Raw genomic sequence first — 21,036 nt, forward strand, 5'->3', positions numbered from 1 at the left:
CCTTGTAATTTAGAATAAGTCATGGCCAGTCAGACCTAGAAGGGGTCTTAAGAGGTGACTTAATGATCCATTTCATAGATGAGAAAACTGAGGACCCAAAAAGGTTGATTAATTCAAGGTCAGTGATTAATGAGAGGCAGAGATAAGCATAGTATCCTGGTGCCTATTTCTAATTAATTCTTGTCTTATTTGATTCTGCAAGAGTTGAAAGGACTAAGTTAAAGTACTAGAACAATGGTGTGGGGGACCATTTCGGGGGGGTCCATGAGGTCAAACTATTTTCCTATTAATGCTAAGATGTGATTTACCCTTTCATTCTCATTCCCTCTCATGGGTGCCCCGTTGAATACAGTCGTGTACCAGAGCATGCCAGACCAATGTAGGTAGAAGCTGATATGAGAATCCAGCTTCTTCACACAACAGGGACTGCAAAAAAGAAAAATAATGCCACTCTTCCCACTAAGCTTATTTTTGTCCTGGAAAAGTTATTTTCATAAAAATTTATTTAACATTTTAATAGTTACTATTTTAAATGAATGAGTATTGTAAAATTTTCGCATTTTAAAAATATAAAATATTCATAGCTATAACCCCCCCACACACAAGCTATTTGGGATCCTCAATTTTTAGAATGTAAAGGGATTCAGAGATTAAAAAGTTTAAGAACTGTGGCACTAAAACTTGAAAAAATAGAAGGGAAACCAAGATGAAAGTGGAATTTGATAAAAACTACTCTCCCTTTTTTTTTTTTTTTTTTTTTGCAGTATGCGGGCCTCTCACTCTTGTGGCCTCTCCCGTTGCGGAGCACAGGCTCCGGACGCGCAGGCTCAGCGGCCATGGCGCACGGGCCCAGCCGCTCCGCGGCATGTGGGATCTTCCCGGACCGGGACATGAACCCGCGTCCCCTGCATCGGCAGGCAGACTCTCAACCACTGCGCCACCAGGGAAGCCCTCACTTCTTTTTTGGATCCATCTCTCACCTTCATGAGGAGCATGATTCCAATGAGATGGACACATCAATCAATCAGTAACAACTACAGTGATATGGTGCTTCATGGTTAACACTACAGTGATAGGGGGCATAGGTAGGAGCTGGATTTGAATTTTGGCTCTGCCATTTACTAGCTCTGAGAGCTGATCAGTTAAGCCTCAGGTTCCTTATCTGCATGAATGGAGACAAATATAACACACACCTTCATGAAAGAGCTAGCATAAGAAGAGCACTGGGATAGTGCCTGCATATGGTAAGCACTCATATTGGCCATTCTAATTATTGTTCAAAATCCTATGCTATAAAAAGGCAACCTACTGAATGGGAGAAGATATTTGCAAATGATATGTCTGATAATGGGTCAATATCCAAAATGTATAAAGAACTCATATAACTCAACGTTATATATATAAACAACCTGATTAAAAAATAGGCAGAGGACCTGAACATTTTTCCAAAGAAGACATACAGATGGCCAACAGGCACATGAAAAGATGCTCAACATCACTAAAATGCAAATCAAAACCACAGTGAGATATCACCTCACACCTGTCAGAATGGCTATTATCAAAAAGACAACAAATAATGAGTGTTACAAGGATGTAGAGAAAAGGGAACCCTAGTACACTGTTGGTGGAAATGTAAATTGGTACAGCCACTATGGGAAACAGTATGAAGATTCCTCAAAAAATTAAAAATAGAATTACCATATGATTCAGCAATTCCACTCCTAGGTATATATCCAGAAAAAAATGAAAAAGATACACACCCCTATGTTCATTACAGCATCATTTTCAATAGCCAAGTTATGGAAGCAACCTAAATGCCCATCAATAGATGAATGGATAAAGAAGATGTGACACACGCATGCACACACACACACACACACAATGGAATATTGCTCAGCCATAAAAAAGAATGAGAATTTTCAACAACATGGTCTGACCTGGAGGGTATTATGCTTAGTGACATAAATCAGACAGAGAAAGACAAATACTATATGTTTTCACTTGTATGTGGAATCTAAAAAAATAAAGGAATGAATAAAACAAAACAAAAACAGATTCATAAATACAGAGAACAAATTGTTGGTTCCAGAGGGGAGAGGGGTGGCAAGAGGGGCAAGATAGGTGAAGGGAATTTAGAGTTACACACTACTAAGTATAAAACAAACAAGTTACAAGGATGTATGTAATGTAGACTACAGCCAATATTTATAACTATCAATATATATGGAGTATAATCTATAAAAGTATCAAATTACCTGAAGCTAAAATAATATATTGTAAGTCAACTATACGTCAATAAAAAAACAAAATAAAAGCACAAAGTCTACCAAACAGAAACAGACTCAGACATAGAAAACAGACTTGTGGTTGCCAAGGGGGAAGGGGGGTGGGGTAGGCATGGGTTGGGAGCTTGGGATTAGCAGATGCAAACTATTATATAGAGCATGTATAACCAACAAGGTCCTACTGTATAGCACAGAGAGCTATATTCAATATCCTATGATAAACCATAATGGTAAAGAATATAAAAAAGAATGTATATATGTATAACCGAATCACTGTGCTGTACAGCAGAAATTAACACAATATTGTAAATCAACTATACGCCAGTAAAATAAAGAAAATGCCCAAAATATTTCACAGCTTATTGTTATTAGCTATAAAATAAGATGAAACTAGATCAGTTTTTCTCCAAGCTTGGTGAGATAAGTTTCTACTGTCTTGTTACCCTCCTACAGCCCGATTTCCCTCTCCTCTCCTGTCCTCCAATGCTTCTGAATCACAACAAACGCTGTGCTAGGAAGACTGCTCAGCTGACCACACAAGCCAGCTAACCACCACCGCGATCTCTTTCAGTTCTAAAGGCCCATGATATTTCTAATTGGTCCTCAAATGCTCTCAATACAAGCAGCAATTAAATGCTGTGGCTTTTCCCTATGGCTTCTGAGGAAGCATTATCCTCTTCTGAAGTGCTTTGCTTTTCAATTTCAAATAAAGACATTTAAAAAACCCAATAAAGTTAGACACTAATAAAACCAAGTAAATAGCAACATTCTTAGAAATAAAACTGATAGTACCAAGGAGGAACAATCAAAACAATGAATAAGATAACTTTTCTACCAAAGGAATAAGGGGTAACAGATAAGGAACAGGCGCCAGCACTGCCATTTAACTACCTTGTGGTTTTACATTCCACTCAGGAGTATCACAGGCCCCCGGCTGGTGCAAATCTGGTTTTTTGTAAAGATACGCGCAAGTGGCATGAGCCCTCAGCTCAGGAAGATGAGATTTCACCTGGTCTTTCAGCTTTCCTGATTTCTACTTCCGGATGAAAAATTTAAAAATACCGTATATTTTTTCCTAGTTAATTCCCTATCTTCTTGGTTGTGGAGGGGAGCCAACTCTTCTGCAAGGATTTTGCAGTATAACCTACTTTTTTTTTTTTTTTTTTTTTGCGGTATGCGCGCCTATCACCCTGCGGCCTCTCCGGTTGTGGAGCACAGACTCCGGACGCGCAGGCTCAGCGGCCATGACTCACGGGCCCAGCCTCTCCGCGGCATGTGGGATCTTCCCGGACCAGGGCACGAACCCGCGTCCCCTGCATCGGCAGGCGGACTCTCAACCACTGCGCCACCAGGGAAGCCCATAACCTACTTTTTTAAAAAAGTGAAGGCAGTGTGGGGGAGTATTGTTCAGTGCAAAAAGACCGTGTACCACAACTGGGATATTTACCATGTAAAAACAAAAAAATCCTCTCACAATGGTTGGTGGGGAGGAGGTTGCTGTTTTATACAGGGGATCAAGGAAAGCTCATCTGAGAAAGAGATGTTTGGGCTGAGACCTGAAGGGAGGGAGGAAGCAAGCGCGGGACAGCTGAGAAAAAGTGTCCAGATGGAAACAGTAAGGTCCTGAGGCAGAAATGTGCTTGGTCTGTGGGAGGAATGCCCAGGAGGCCAGTGTGACCGGAACAGCGTTTGCAAGCACAGAGGAAGGCAGGAGGTTAGAGAGGCGGGGGAGACCAGATAGGCATAGGGCCTTAAGGACTTTGGATGGTGCGCTGGGAGAGGTGGGAAGACGCTGCCAGGCTTTGGGCTGAGGAGTAGCAATTTGGGGCTGATGTCCTGCTGAGTACACTTCAGGAGATACAGTGCAAGGCTAGGGGATACAGGGAAGCAGAGGATGGGGGCGTGGAGATGTGCTGCTATAGACACACACCGAGTGGTGTTGATGCCCAAGGTCGAGCCTGCACATGGAGAGTGATGGAGAGTGTTTGCTCAGGCTCGGCAAAGCTTTCAAAAGTAGCAAACTCGGAATCAGCACTTGCCCGTTTCACAAGACTTTGTGCAGGTGGAAGGGGCGTGCAGAATGAGCGTGAGATGTACTTTGTAAGGAAAATACTCAGTCTCCTCTTTTGCAGTCCAGACCATCGGGGTATCTTTCTGGGCCTCAGCTAACAATTCAGTTAAGCCTCCACAGACAGCTTGAGGCGCACTAAAGGGTGTTCCCATACGTGATCACTCACAATCCTCCAAGCAGCCTTGTGAGGTAGGGAGGGCAGGTGTTAGTTCCCTCCTTTGGCCAATAAGGACACGTAGAGTGTTGCCAGAGCTGCACCAGGTCCTTGCTCAAAACCCACCAACTCCCCACCTTTAGCAGGAGTTAACATAAATCTTTAAGTCACAGGGTCTGGAGATAAGAAAGGAAGTTATAGGGAGCGACAGACAAAAACATCAGATGGAACCAGCAGGGACCAAGATGGCGCCAAATCTGACCTCCGACAGACCCTGAGTCTCACTATACACTGATTTTACTACATTAGCGAATTCAATGATTCACCTACTGGTGGCCACGACCGGAGATTAAGGACCAAAAAAGGATAAAAAGAGAGTGGCACCCCACTCCCTCGAAAAGCCCTGCCCCTTCCCAGGTGGACTAATGCGATTGCCTCTCCATCATTAGCCTCACTCCTCCTCCCTTTGTCTTTACTCTTTAAAATACAATCCTTTTCACCACGTGGGTGAGAAGTTGATCTGTGAACTAAGTTCTCGCTTCTCCATTTTTTGGCCATTGAATCAAGCTTGTGCCGCATTGATCTCAGCTTCATTATTTGGCTACACAAACCCGAATGGAAAAAGAACGTTTCCCAGCTGAGGCAGAGGGCCTTAGCCAAGCTAGGGCCTGGGCACAGTCCATATGACTTAATTCGGTAACGAGGAGTTTCTGCCCAGATCACACAGCTGGTGACAACTGAGGGAGGGAGTGAGTCAAGATCATTTGGCACTGAATTCAGGTTCTTCTCATAACCTGGTTCTGTGCCTCTTAGGCTACCAATTTATCAAGGGAGTAAGCCCAAGGCGAAGAAGATTCACACACAAGTGGATACAGTTGAGTCAAAGAAGACATAACTCGGGCTTCCCTGGTGGCGCAGTGGTTGAGAGTCTGCCTGCTAATGCAGGGGACACAGGTTCGAGCCCTGGTCTGGGAGGCTCCCACATGCCGCGGAGCAACTAAGCCCGTGAGCCACAACTACTGAGCCTGCACGTCTGGAGCCTGTGCTCCACAACAAGAGAGGCCACAATAGCGAGAGGCCCGCGCACCGCGATGAAGAGTGGCCCCCACTTGCCACAACTAGAGAAAGCCCTTGCACAGAAACGAAGACCCAGCACAGCCCCAAATAAATAAATAAAAGAAGACATAACTGTGGGCAGTGACACTGAGGCGCCCCACTTGGCTTCAACAGTAGGGGATTTGTTCTCATCACATACAGTGATTTAGGGTTTTATGCTAGATACTCTTTTGTGTGCTGTTCTACAGGAACTGTGGGACGACACGGCTTGTGAAAAGACACACCACTTGTAGAAGTGACAGGGTGCTATTATTTCTTTTAAAACCCAAGCACGTCTGATCTCACAGAACTTGTTCTCGTGTGAGCCATGGCCCAGGCCCATTTGTAAACCAGGAGGGGAAGGGGAAGAAACCAGAAATTACTTACTAAATAGACATCAAGCACGGAGGCATTATCATCCTGCATTTCCAGAGCGTTTGGCTCAGAAGCCAAGTAGATGGTCCCCTCTTCCAAGGTAAAGGTTGAACTGGAAGGTAACCCTTTACTGGAAAAATAAAGAAGAATGATGAGCATGTGACCTTCAGAAAAAAATCAAAGGACTTCTCCAAAGTGGTGGCTGAGGTGGGAAAGCTTTGGGGCAAGAAAACAAATTTAGGGCATTTGAAGGAAATATGGTTATACCTAGAGAGATGCTCACTTGAGTTTCAAGGATTTGGCTTTACTGACAGTGCCTTTCTCTGTCTACTTCAGCGCGTGAGACACTTCACACTTCTGAGAGGTGATCTGTGGGCTCCATGCCTTGTGAGCGTGGACTGCTGGGAATTTAGAGGCCCACCAATCATCTCTGACTCTGAACAGTTAGCTCTCACTGTTTAAATTCTTCTCTCAACAGTACTGATGCTTTGCTAGTTTATAGAAGATAACCTTGTGCCTCATTAGCAGGGATGATTTCTATTGTTTTTTTTCTTGTTGGCATGAAAGGTTCAATTACATCCATGGTTCTCAAAGGAGCATGGGGGGCTGGTGAAAGCCCAACCTCCTGGGCTTGTAGGATTGAAGGAAGGAAGGATTGAAGGAATGTACAATCTTTCCCCCACTGAAATAAAAATTAGTTATGTTTTTAACCTGTGGAAATTTCCACGTGATGGTTTGGCAGGAACAAAATATCTACAAGCAATGGTGGAAGAGTGTGACGTTGATATTAGAAGAGGTGGGCTAGGGGGCTGGCTGTCGGCCACGTGGGACAAACCTGGCAGCGGGCACTAGGGCTGAGAGCCCGAGTGCAGAAGACTGGCCTCCTCGCTCACTCCCCATCACCAGGGCTGCCACCCCTTCGGGCTGAGCTCTGAGCTCACCCCGTTGAAAACTCTCCATCTAAGTCATCCTCTGGGCTTTTCGTCTGAGCTTCCCAGCTGGACAGGCGACTACTGAGGACTATTGCCCTCCCCTAGTCTGGGGACTACACATAATTCTACTTGTGTACATGTTTACCTATTAACTGAAGATACATGAAATAGAAATTCTGAGGTTTTCAATATTAAAAAAAATCGTCAAAAGAATTGTGTGGATCTTATTAAATCAGGTTCATTTATATAACATATAATGCAAAATTGTAAGAATCCAAACTAGTAGTAAGAGGAATGAGAAGGGGGGATCTCCCATAGGTCTTCCATTTGGTGACATTTGAGAATGTGGACATTCAGAGATGAAAGCCACTTCACCTTGGCTTGATATATTTTCTCTTTAAATTCTGGACACAGGTAAAAAGTCCTCTTGCTTTTCAAAAACCCAAGATGGGTTATACGATGTGGGAAACAGAGTCTGTTTTGATTGATTTTAAAGAGCAGGGTGAATGTGGCCTTTTTCCATTGAGCTGATGACTTTATATTGTAAACCTTCACAGATTTCTTGGGTTAAGTAAACCATCAGGTTTCAAGGCATGCTGTTTGGAGAGGCACTGTGTGGTAATGAACATTGCTCAGGTTATTTTCTGGATCAAGAGCAAGGATGCAGTGATGGGTTTTAATTGGCTTTTGCCTTTTAACTGCTAAGATGCCACTCGCTAATCCCGTGTGTAGAGAACAGTTCAGCCTGGTTAAGCCTTATGAGAGAGATGAATGCTTTATCTACTTAAACAGCAAAGCAAGAAACAAAGTGGTCGGAAATTATGTATGGTTCACATTTGATACAATTAAAAAAATCTCTACTGTCTTCTGGGTTATTTTGTAAACATATAATTTATTTGATGAGATTCAAATCTAAGTTTACCTCTTTTTGTCTAAGGTTTTCCTTATGATTTTTAACTATTTCCATCCTAAGATTAAGGGTATAACCAAGAATATTCTAGAAGTGCTTTTTCTTTTTAAATTTAATTTTTAATAGCACCACATGTAGTATAAAATACAGCAAAAAGTAATCCTTCTCTTTTTCTTTTCCTTTTGTGATCCAGAGTTCACCTCCCTAAGAGTAAATCCATTTTGCAAGTTATTTTTCAATCTTTGTTTTATTTTTGGAGATGATGAGTGAGCCACTAGCATGGTTAAGACTAAATTAAAATAGAAAAAAAATTAGAGTATTCTTTGGGGTTTAATAGGTACATTTATCGATTCTTTTAGCTAAGATATAATATGATTACAGAAAAAAATACCAGATTTCCTCAGTAGCATATGGCCAAATTTGATAAAATCAAGCATATTTAAAAAACCCCACAAACCTCCTGTTATTTACACTGTTTCTCACATGTATTAGAATAATTCCTATCTTAGTAAGCAGAATATTCTGAGCATCCTTAAATTTGGGGGACAAAAGTGAGGCTCATAGGAACTTATATCCAGATTATATAAAGAACACTTGCAGTAAAAAAACAAAAAGGCAAATAACCCAATTAAAAATGAGCAAAGGATCTGAATAGACATTTCTCCAAAAAAGATATACAAAACGCCAATAAACCCATGGAAAGATGCTCAACATCATTACTCATTAGGGGGATGCAAATCAAAACCACAATGAGATACCACTTTACACCCACTAGGCCGGCTATAATAAAAAAGACAGATGATAAAGTGTTGGGGTGGATGTGAAGAAGTGAGAGCCCTCTTATGTTGCTGATGGGCACGTAAAATGATGCAGCTACTTTGGAAAACAGTTTTGTGTATCTTCAAAACCATATGACCCAACAACTCCACTCCTTGGTATATACGTAAGGAAAATGAAAATATATGCCTACACAAAAACTTGAACATGAATGTTCACAGCAGCATTACTCATAATAGCCAACATGTGAAAATAATCCAAATGTCCACCAACTGATGAATGGATAAATAATTCATACAATGGAATATTATTTTGCAATAAAAAATAACAAAGCGCTGATATACGCAACAACATGTGTGAATCGTGAAAACACGGTAAGTGAAAGAAGCTGGTCGTAAAGGACCACATGTGGTATGATTCCATTTAGGTGAAAGGTACAGAAGAGGCAAATCTATAAGATAGAAGGAGGTTAGTGGCTGCCAGGGGTAGGGGTGAGGGGGCAATAGGGAGTGACTACTATTGGGTGTGGGGTTTCTTTTTAAAGCATTGAAAACATTCTAAATTTAGGTTCTGGTAACAGTTACACAACTTTGTGAATATACTAAACTCACAAAACTGTATACTGTAAATGGGTGAATTTTGTAGTATGTGAAATATATATTAATAAAGTTTTAAAAAAGTTTCATGAGGTACCTAAGGGTCATGATTCTTTTTTTTATATTGAAGAATAGTTGTTTTACAATGTTGTACCAATCTCTGCTGTACAGCAAAGTGACTCAGTTATACACATATACACATTCTTTTTTATATTCTTTTCCATTATGTTTTATCACAGGATATTGAATATAATTCCCTGTGCTATATATTAGGACCTTGTTGTTTATCCATTCTAAATGTAGTTTGCATCTACCAACCCCAAACTCCCAGTCCATCCCTCTCCCTCCCCCCCTCCCCTTTGGCAACCACAAGTCTGTTCTCTATGTCTATGAGTCTGTTTCTGTTTGGTAGATAAGTTCATTTGTGTCATATTTTAGATTCCACATATAAGCGATATCATATGATATTTGTCTTTGTCTGACTTCATTTAGTAGGATAATCTCTAGGTCCATCCATATTGCTGCAAATAGCATTATTTCATTCTTTTTATGGCTGAGTAATATTGCATTGTGTGTGTGTGTATACATACATACATACATAATACACATATATACACACCACATCTTTTTTATCCATTCATCTGTCAGTGGACATTTAGGTTGCTTCCATGTCCTGGCTATTGTAAATAGTGCTGCTATGAACATTGTTGCATGCATCTTTTCGAACTGAGTTTTTGTCTTTTCTGGATATATGCCCAGGAGAGGGACTGCTGAATCATATGTACCACATAACTCTATTTTTAGCTTTTTAAAGAACCTCCATACTGCTCTCCATAGTGGCTGCACCAACGTATATTCCCACCAAGGGTCATGATTCTAAGCTTGATCTCTCAGTACATAGTATTAGAAATATCAGAAATGTGATGGAATAGATATTTTTAGGTTACATACATTTTAGAATTACCTGTTTTGAATAAACCCCCGATTTATTTGCCGGTCATTCAGAAAACATCTTCTTTTTCCTAATAGAGAAAAAAATTCTAGTTGACCTGACATGAGAGAGTTGGGCTCTGCGATTTCAAGGCCTGAGGTGGAGAGATGCTGCGTGCAGGCTGGGGAAACCTGACCATCTGCAGTGTCACAGGGCCAGTGCTGCTGAAGTACGAGCAGAGGTAAGGGGACCTTTATCCTGGAGGATGCTTTGCCTACAAGGTGCAGATTGCTGGCCCACAGAACCAGTCTGGCTGGGAGAAGTGTGTTTTGGGCCCAAGGAGATTTTTTTTAATTTGAATGACTGCTAAATTAAGAAACAGGAAATTCCTACCAAACCCAGTTTTCCACAGCTTCTTATGAGAAACGAGAAGAGCAGGCAACTCTGAGCCCACATTTCTGAGTAGCGATGAGGTTGCGGCATGTCCTTTCTGGTTCCCCAGGGTCCCCACTGCTCTCTTCGGCGTCACACCTGGCCTGTTCTACCCATCTGCATCACCTCTGCCTGGCCCCTCTGTGTACGTGTCAGCCCAACATCCCTACTCCGCTGATGAGGGGACTAAGGCCCGAGGAGGCACAGTAATTCGCCCAAGGTCACACTGCAGTTGAATAGAGCTGGGATATAAACTCTGTTTTCCAATTAAACACTTTTTCTATGGTCATCTGTGATGAAATTTTAGAAATGTGCCACTGCAGAAGTTGAGGGAGCTGAGGCCAATGTACCTAGGAGCTTGAAAATCATCATGTAAACCAGCAAAAACAAATGCAGGATTTGAGAATAATAAACATTTGAGAATACTAATAAAGATTTGAGAATAATAATAAACAAATGCAGGATTTGAGGATAAATGAGAATAATAATACCAAACATGCAGGACTGTTGTGAGCTTGATATGAGCTGTGGAGATCTTCTGTTTGAGAAGAGTGATGATGGCCAGAAAGGTTTGAGGAAAAGTAAGCAGGTAAAGTATGCTTTATAAGCCACATATCTATCTTTCTCAAAAAGTTAAAAGAGTTACCATATGAGCCGGCAATCTCATTTCTGTTCCCCCAGTGTTATAGGCTGGAATGTGTGCCTCCCCCAACCCTCCATTTATATCTTGAAACTCTTAACCCCCAGTACTTCAGAATGTGTCTGTATTTGGACATCGGCTCTTTAAAGAGGTGATTAAGGTTAAGTGAGATCATTGGGGTGGCTCTAATCCAATATGACTGGTGTCCTTATAAGAAGGGGAGGAGATTAGGACACAGACACACAGAGAAAAGACCATGTGAAGATAGCGGGAGCAGATGGCCGTCTACAAGTCAAGCAGAGAGGCCTCAGAGTAAACCAACCTTGCTGACACAGTGATCTCAGACCTCTAGCCTCCAGAACTGTGAGAAAATACATTTCTGTTGTTCAAGCCACTCAGTCTGTGGTACTTTGTTATGGTAACCCTAAAACTAATATACCCATGTTCACAGCAGCATTTTTCACAGTAGCCTATAGGTGGTATCATTCCACCTACTTCCTCATGTAAGTAGTCAAATTCACAGAGATAAGAAAGTAGAAGGGTGGTTGCCGGGGCTGAGGGGAGGGAGGAAATGGGGAGTTGTTTAATGGGTACAGAGTTTCAGTTTTGCAAGATGAAAAGGTTCTGGAGATTGGTTGCACAACAATGTGAATGTACTTAACACTGTTGAACTGTACACTTAAAAATGGTTAAGATGGTAAATTTTAAGTTATGTATATTTTACCACAGTTTAAAAAAGTAATTAATATTCATTATTAAAAATAATAAATATCTAATAGTTCACAAGAACAACAAAGCTATTTAAGCTTCCAATGTTGTAATACTTAAAACAAAATGACATATAAATATATAGCTCTATATAAATAATCAGGCATTTATAAAGTCCCATTAAATGCACTCAGAATAATCTGACATTATATACAATGGAATATTACTCAGCCATAAAAAGAAACAAAATTGAGTTATTTGTAGTGAGGTGGATGGAGCTGGAGTCTGTCATACAGAGTGAGGTAAGTCAGAAGGAGAAAAACAAATACTGTATGCTAACACATATATATGGAATTTAAGAAAAAAAAATGTCATGAAGAGCCTAGGGTTAGGACGGGAATAAAGACACAGACCTACTAGAGCATGGACTTGAGGATATGAGGAGGGGGAAGGGTAAGCTGTGACAAAGTGAGAGAGTGGCATGGACATATATACACTACCAAACGTAGGGTGGATAGCTAGTGGGAAGCAGCTTCATGGCGCAGGGAGACCAGCCAGCTAGGTGGTTTGTGACCACCTAGAGGGGTGGGATAGGGAGGGTGGGAGGGAGGGAGATGCAAGAGGGAAGAGATATGGGGATATATGTATATGTATAACTGATTCACTTTGTTGTAAAGCAGAAACTAACACACCATTGTAAAGCAATTATACTCCAATAAAGATGTTAAAAAAAATAGCAAAAGCTATATAATCAATTGATTAATCTTTAAAAAATATTTGTTATCTTCATTATTCAGTATGTACTGAGTGAGATCAGAGTACAGAACTGGCATTTTACTTCCCTAAAACTCTTAGATTAGGTCCTACCTACTGCCCAAGAAAGAATGAGAATACACCCTAGGGAAACGGATACCTGAGCAGATAAGGCATTCCAGGCAGAGCATGAACTTTGGAATCAGATGACTGGCTTTGAATTCTGGCTCTTCCTCTTAGCTGTGTGTGTGATACTGGATGAGTTTCTTAACCCCTCTGAACTCCAGTTTCCCACATGTAAAATGAGAATAATAATACCAAACATGCAGGATTGTTGGAGTGATGAGTGATAACGAATTGTACAACACAAACAGCCATTGTTGCGCATTGTATTCTAGGTGCCAGGATGCAGCAGAGATTAAAATAAACAGAGATCTCTGCCTCATGGAACTTACATAGCACTGAGGAGAACAGATAACGAGAAAAATACCTAAAACACATAGTATGTTGGTCAAAAGCACCAAGGAGAAAAATAAAGCACAGAAGGGAGAGAAGTGAGTGAGTGGCATAGACCATTTCCAAGCAGCATACTTTCCGGGCTCTGCCATTGGAGATTTTGGGGTCTCAGGCATGAGTCAGACACTAGGGGACACATCCAGGTCTCCTATACTCCATGGGACACACTAGCAAGTCCTCTGAAGCCCCACTGAAGTCCCTTTCCCTGGGCTGGGACAGGCACCCACACTCCCTGACAGCTCTCTCCAAATATCACACTCAAACTGCCAACTCTTCTTGGCTTCTCTAACTTCTTTTAGGGACTGGAGGTGGTGGTCAGCTAACGGTTTTTGACCACTTCCTTTGCATGTCCTGCAGTCTCACACCTTGCTTTTGTTTTGGGTCTCTGGTGAAACTGATAGTAAAAATATTTCAGTTTAACATTCCGTTATGTTATTTTTAGCAAAGAGGTTAGTAAAGGTTATACATGAAAATGATTCACATAAGGACATAAAGTATTATCTGGGCTTTAAGAACCTTTATACTATACTTTGAATGTGTATGTCTTTGCTACTTAAAAAATTAATGAAGAGCAATTATTAAAAGAGTAGGGAGGTAATGTAAGAATAAACCATCCAACCTAAATAAAGGCATCTCTAGCCGACAGCAAATTCCTCCTTCTTTGAAGAGGCCCCAAGTAGAAAGGTAAGATATGTTCTAAAAGGGATTTTCGGGACTTCCCTGGTGGCGCAGTGGTTAAGAATCCGCCTGCCAATGCAGGGGACACGGGTTCGATCTCTGGTCCGGGAAGATCCCACATGCCATGGAGCAACTAAGCCGGTGCGCCACAACTACTGAGCCTGTGCTCTACAGCCCGCGAGCCACAACTACTGAGCCCATGTGCCACAACTACTGAAGCCCGTGTGCCTAGAGCCCGTGCTCCGCAACAAGAGAAGCCACCACAATGAGAAGCCCACGCACCTCAACGAAGAGTAGCCCCCGCTCGCCTCAACTAGAGAAAGCCCAGGCACAGCAATGAAGACCCAATGCAGCCAAAAATAAATAAATTTTTTTAAAACGGGATTTTCACTTAAATGTTTATGTCACTGATCAATTTCATGTTCGTTTCTCTTCAGTTCCGACACTGGGAAATATTCTTGCTATTGCCCTGTTTTCTTACTGTTGATTTCCTGGGCACAAGCCTATTTGGAATCAATTTCTAATTTCTCTGGCTGAGAGTTTTCCAGATTCCGTTTTAAGGGTCACTTTTAAGTGAGAGCATCTCTCTTGGGTAGAATGCCTTCCAAACCCAGCGATCCAGTCAGAGGGCCTGCCATTCCTCAGCCTTGCAGCTTGGGAAGATCCATGTCTAGAAGCAATTTTACATGAATGGGTTTAAAAGTCTGGCTGGCTGCCTGGGTTCTGCACCATCAAGTTTTGCCACAGTTCCCTCAATTGAGACTGTCTGAGGGCTAATTGCACCTAATTTGCAACAAGGTGCTCAGGAAACCGTTAATCTATCTAGTTCTGTTCCTCCCTTGTAAAAGCAGAGGAACTGCCAATATTCTTCAGCTGCTCTGTGCTCTGGTCTCTGCACACATCACAAACTTGTCACAGGTAAGAGCAGTACAAGGAGGGGGAATGTTATTGTCCTCCTAGCTCCCTCTGGGAGCTGACATTAATGGTTCTCTGATGCCACACAGGCTTCTCTGTCATTTACAAAAATGCTCCTTTCTGTTACCAGCAACATTAGTTTGGCTTCATTGGAGAGCATTAGCCTGGCTGGACTGCTGAAAACAGACATCAGTCATTTAGTAGCCTGGAACACTCTGATTTCTGTTTGCAGACCTAATGAGTGTTTTATAGCTAATTCTCCTGAAGGCATTTGCTCAGAGAACATAGGGTTTTTGTCTTTTAAAAGCACAGTTTCTGTCTTTTGAAAGTCATCCTCTCACTGCCTTAATTTCTTTTTGGTCAAAGTAACATCATAATGTATCATACAATACAGATGACTTATGATGAAATAAACAACCTCCTGCTCTCACCTGCACCCCAGTCATCTCCCCAAAGGCGGCACCTTTCACCATTTCTCTTTTTAGCCCTTCTGGTGGTTCCCTTCATATCTTTTGATGAATCAGGGAATAAAATATATTCTCAACCCAAGGCAGCATCTATTGATTCAATATAAAGGATGTTTGCCTACCCCTACTTCGTACTTCCTCCCAACATTTGCTATTTATATTTTATTTATTGTGTAACTGTAAATCATATACTTAATAACTTTTTCTAGTCCATCAACCACAAACCATATATCTTTAATTTCCCATATTATTTACTCTTTGTCCCTGCTTTCCTCTCTCACTCTGTATTAGATACACTTTAAAAAGATCTTTAAAAATCTTTACTTTGTCTTGGCTAGTCATACTTATATTCCTTTATTCTTATCTTGTAGCTATAACCAATTTTTCCTGCTTGTCCATGGACTGATTCTAAAATTAGAAAATCAATACACAGAGTTTAATATTATTATGACTATGTAAATGTTGTTAATGCCTGGCCAACAGTGTGTTAGGGTTACATTTCCCTCTCTGGATTCAAAATCATGATTGCTGGGCCATGCAAAGAAAAATGTTCCCATCATCAAGGTTAACTGGAATCTCTCTGTTTTTTTCTTTTTTTTTAAACTTTTGCTCAAATTCCTACCACGTTTTAGTCTGCTTCATGGTTGGAGGTTTTTGCCCTTTAGAAATGGACTGAATGCCATGTGGGTAAAACCCAGGGAGCATCTGGACTAAGTGTGGAGGCCTGAAGACAAGCCCTGCTTCTCGGATTATTAGTTACAACGCTGGGCAAGTCATGACCCTGAGGTCCCGGTTCCTCCTCTGAAAGTGAGAACGGCAGTCCTTGTCCAGCCCACCTCCCAGGGCCATCGAGAGGACCAAGCCAGAACATGCAAGTGAAAGAAAGGCAGACAGAGGGTAATGCTCTTCTGTATAAACTACCTGCAGTATCACTATGACTTCTACCTCCGGGACTCTGCTTGTTTCCTGGGGGTGGGGGGAGGGGGTGTTTGTTTGAGGAGGTCTGCTGGCATAGACAGATTTATCATAACACTTTGGAAAGAATTCTTTTTCTGCTAGTCTAAGTTTAGCTACCGGAACACTGACTGATGATAACAAATGTGGACGGGAAAGCTCTACTTGCAGAGAAAATCGACAAGTATAGCCTAGTCTCACTTAAAGGCTACTAATACTTGTTCAGTCCTAGAGACACACTCTGCGTATGGGCAGGCCCACCCCAGCATGACTCAGGCACTTCTGATGTGATGATCAAGGCAAGGCCACATGCCCCTCTTGGAAAAGCTCACCTCTGGCTGGGGTGGCTTGGGGGTGGAGGCTGCTCTAGGGTCTGGAGTTCTGAAGCCCTGGCACCGGGGTGCCTATTTGCAGCTGGGATAGTGTCGGCCTGCAGCGAGTCTCATGCCTGTGCCAGGATGAGCATCTCCTTCATGCCAAGCTCCTTGGTTGAGTGTCCAGGCACATCTGCAAGACCCCCCCCACCACGCCCCTCCCGCCAAGTATGGACCCAGAGAGGTGGGAAGCCCTTGGCCATGGTCACTGCATCCAGAATGCTTTACCGCTCACTTTCCTAACCTACCCTGCCAGACAGGAGGCTTTCAGAAGGACCTGATGCTTTCTTTCTGTCTTCTCTCCTTTTCAGCCACTTCCATGCTTTCCCACTTCGGCTCTTTTTAGACAAGGAGGCTGCCTGTTTCTAATAAAGGCAAGCAGAGCGGCAGGCTCTCTCTTTGGAATTGAGCAATGGCTGCCTTATGGGTCTAACACTTGGGTTTAACCCTCGTCTCTCCCTGCGTAAGTGACACCTGAGGCACAAACACTGTTGTAGACAGAACACAAAGAGTAGCACTTTGAACTGGCAGGCAAAGAGAGAGGCAAACAGTGTGCTGCCAGGTCTATTAGTTCTGGGGACCGGAAGCCACAGCTGCTGAGAGAGCTGGCAGCAACTGAGCTCCTGCGACCAGCAGCTTCAGAAGCAAGCAGAGGAAGGAGGTCAGGGCCCTCCGTCTGAGGAAAACGTGTGTACGTGTGTGGGTGGTGGCTGGAGGGAGAATGCTTTCAAAAAGGAACCCCCATCCAAGTTTAGGGAACTTTTCCACCATATATCTCTAGGAGATTTATTTTTCTTTTCAACATCCTCCCACACACATTTGGGACGAAGTGAGAGAGCGGCATGGACATATATACTACCAAATATAAAATAGATAGCTAGTGGGAAGCAGCCGCATAGCACAGGGAGATCAGCTCGGTGCTTTGTGACCACCTAGAGGGGTGGGATAGGGAGGGTGGGAGGCAGGGAGACGCAAGAGGGAAGAGATATGGGGACATATGTATATGTATAACTGATTCACTTCGTTATAAAGCAGAAACTAACACACCATTGTAAAGCAATTATATTCCAATAAATATGTTAAAAAAAAAAAGTCATGAAGAACCTAGGGGTAAGATGGGAATAAAGACACAGACCTACTGGAGAACGGACTTGAGGATACGGGGAGGGGGAAGGGTGAGCTGTGACAGGGCGAGAGAGAGGCATGGACATATATACACTACCAAACGTAAAATAGATAGCTAGTGGGAAGCAGCCGCATAGCACAGGGAGATCAGCTAGGTGGTTTGTGACCACCTAGAGGGGTGGGATAGGGAGGGTGGGAGGGAGATGCAAGAGAGAGGAGATATGGGGATATATGTGTATGTATAGCTGATTCACTTTGTTATAAAGCAGAAACTAACACACCATTGTAAAGCAATTATACTCCAATAAAGATATTAAAAAAAAATAAAGCTAGCAGTCCTCATTGACGGTGATGTTTATACTGTGATGATTGCATTACAGACATTATTTCGTTTAATCACCAAAGATCCTCCTGATAGGATGACCAAAAAAGCACATGAAAAGATGCTCAATATCACTAATCATTAGAGAAATGCAAATCAAAACTACAAAGAGGTATCACCTCACACCGGTCACTATGGCCATCATCAAAAAATCTACAAACAATAAATGCTGGAGAGGGTGTAGAGAAAAGAGAACCCTTCTACACTGTTGGTGGGAATGTAAATTGGAACAGCCACTATGGAGAACAGTATGGAGGTTCCTTAAAAAACTAAAACTAGAACTACCATACGACCCAGCAATCCCACTACTGGGCATATACCTGGAGAAAACTGTACTTTGAAAAGATACAGGCACCCCAGTTTTCATTGCATCACTATTTACAATAGCCAGGACATGGAAGCAACTTAAATGTCCATCAACAGAGGAATGGATAAAGAAGATGTGGTACATATATACAATGGAATATTAGCCATAAAAAAGAACAAAATAATGCCATTTGCAGCAACATGGATGGATTGTAATACTGAGTGAGGTAAGGCAGACAGAGAAAGACAAATGTCATATGATATCACTTATATGTGGAATCTAAAAAAAAAAAAAGGTACAAATAAACTTATTTACAGAACAGAAGTAGAATCTTGGATGTAGAAAACAAACTTATGGTTACCAGGGGGATAAGGTTGGGGGAGGGATAAATTGGGAGACTGGGATTGACATATACACAGTACTATATATAAAATAGATAACTAATAAGAACCTACTGTACAGCACAGGGAACTCTACTCAGTACTCTGTAATGGTCTATATGGGAAAAGAATCTAAAAGAAAAAAAGAGTGGATATATGTGTATGTATAACTGATTCACTTTGCTGTACACCTGAAACTAACACCACACTGTAAATCAACTATGTTCCAATAAAGATTAAAACAATAAAGATCGCCCTGTTAGGTTGGGTCTCTTCCTATTTATTTTGTACATGTGAGTTTTAAGGCTAACGTATCTAACCACAGTTAATAAATGGTGGCACTGGATTTGAACCCAGGCCTGACTCTGGAGCAATGCCCCACATATTCCCTCAAGTGTCCAACCACTGCCAAAAATTCACCCTTTGCTATGTTCCTAAGATATCCCCAGCAACAATGGTTTAATCATATAAAAGGAAAAAGGACATATATAAATCTGTTTCCAAATGACAAATCTATTACTATAAATAAGTCTTGATTATCTGACTTAAGACAGGCAGGAATAGATATTAGAGAACAGCAAGAGGAACTCTGATACCCCCATACACAAAAATTAATTTGAGATGGATCACAGACAAAATGTGAAAGCTAAAACTATTCAGCTTCCAGGAGAAAACAAAGGGGAATGTCTCCTTGACCTCGAGGGGTCATGACTAGGAAGGCACAGAAGGGAACTTCTGGTATGATGGGAATATGCTTTATCTCGATCTGGGTGATGGTTAATGGAGTGTACACATTTTTGTCAAAATTTATGAAACTATACGCTTAAAATTTGTGCATTTTACTGTACACAAATTATATTTCAACAATGAACTGTCTGCATGAAAAAACAGTATCTGCTTTTCTACTCACAAAACTATAAGTCATCCATTCAAATGTATACTGAGTGCCTACTTCATCCAGGTACTGTGCTGAAAGTGAAAAATAAGTTGGTAAACAGTTCTCACATGGCTGAGTCACTGGCTTAAGGAGCTTTCAAAAAAGTTGGTGAGATGATAGATGTTAAAAAGAGGAAAATGACTATATATATATCATTATTATCAAATATAAACATGCAAACACCCTCAGATAAGTGGCATGCACTGAAAACAGTACTCTAGCTAGAGAAAAGCACCACAAAGGCAACAGGAACTGGGACCTTTTAAATCACAGGGGACCCATGGCCTCCATGGTATGTGGAAGAATAAGCTAGAACAAGAGGCAGGGTAGCTGACTTCTGGTACTAACTTGGCACTAAGTGTGGTGTGTGCTGTATTTGGGTAAGCCGTTTAACTGCCCTGAGCCCCGGTTTCCTCCTTTGTAAAAATCAGGGCTTTGAACTCGGAAAGGTCCTTCCAGCTTTCAAAAGCTTTGATCCTTAGCCTAGTTGGCCCTCTTTCAACTTCCCCAGAAAACCAAGTCTGAGGTCAGAGCAGCCTATCAGGAATACAGTATGCTGAAATGGACATGCCCGTGCTGTGTAAGCCAATGGAACCAATAAGGGTTTAAGATAAAGTGAACAAATAATTCCGAACCACAGCACCCTTACCCCCTACCCTGTACCTCAATGACGTGACTTCCACGGGTGGTGGTTTGTAGTCAGATACTCTGCAATCTCTTTACACTTACTTCCTAGCAGGACTGGGGAAAAAGATTCCAGAAAAAGAAATCCTTATTCAGAGAGATGGTGCTATAGGTTAAATTGTATCCCCTTAAAAGTTGTATGTTGACAACTTAGCCCTCAGTACCTCAGAATGTGACCTTATTTGGGAATAGGGTCATTGCAGATGTAATTAGTTAAGATGAGGTCATACTGGAGTAGGGTGGGCCCTACTGCAGTATGACTAGTGTTGTTATAAAAAGGGGACATTTGAACACAGACATGCACACAGGGAGAATGCCATGTCACGATAAAGGCAGAGACCAGGTGATGCCTCTGTACGCCAAGGAATGCCAAAGATTGCCAGGAAATCACCAGAAGCCAGGTGACAAGCATGAAACAGATTCATCCCCACAGTCCTCAGAAGGAAGCAGCGCTGTCAACATCTCAGATTCCTGGCCTCCTGAACAGCGAGACAAGCCACCCGGCGTGTGGTACTTTGTTACGGCCACCCCAGCAAACTAGTACAGGTGGTATAAATGCTTAAAGGAAAACCCTGCCTTGGCCAGTGGGCTGGGGCTCACTAACTTTCCCTTCCTTTCCTTAGCCCATAACATCAGTAAACTTAACCTTCAGGAAATT

At 42.0% G+C, this 21,036-nt stretch overlaps 1 protein-coding gene and 1 long non-coding RNA gene across 4 annotated transcripts in view; one reads left to right on the forward strand and one right to left on the reverse strand.

The window, feature by feature from the left end:
* The window catches only part of PIP5K1B (phosphatidylinositol-4-phosphate 5-kinase type 1 beta), a 328,239-nt gene that overhangs the window by 17,545 nt on the left and 289,658 nt on the right, over window positions 1–21,036 (reverse strand). For all 3 annotated transcript variants that reach the window (XM_060155008.1, XM_060155009.1, XM_060155006.1), the window contains one exon: window positions 5,993–6,110. In XM_060155008.1, coding sequence (XP_060010991.1) covers window positions 5,993–6,110 — 118 coding nt within the window. The remainder of the gene's footprint in view (window positions 1–5,992; window positions 6,111–21,036) is intronic.
* On the forward strand, window positions 897–10,836 carry LOC132523608 (uncharacterized). Its single transcript, XR_009541586.1, has 3 exons — window positions 897–1,027; window positions 10,225–10,367; window positions 10,629–10,836. It is a non-coding gene; the product is annotated as an uncharacterized LOC132523608 (long non-coding RNA).

This window comes from Lagenorhynchus albirostris, chromosome 7 (genome assembly GCF_949774975.1).
Source record: "Lagenorhynchus albirostris chromosome 7, mLagAlb1.1, whole genome shotgun sequence".
NCBI lineage: Eukaryota > Metazoa > Chordata > Mammalia > Artiodactyla > Delphinidae > Lagenorhynchus > Lagenorhynchus albirostris.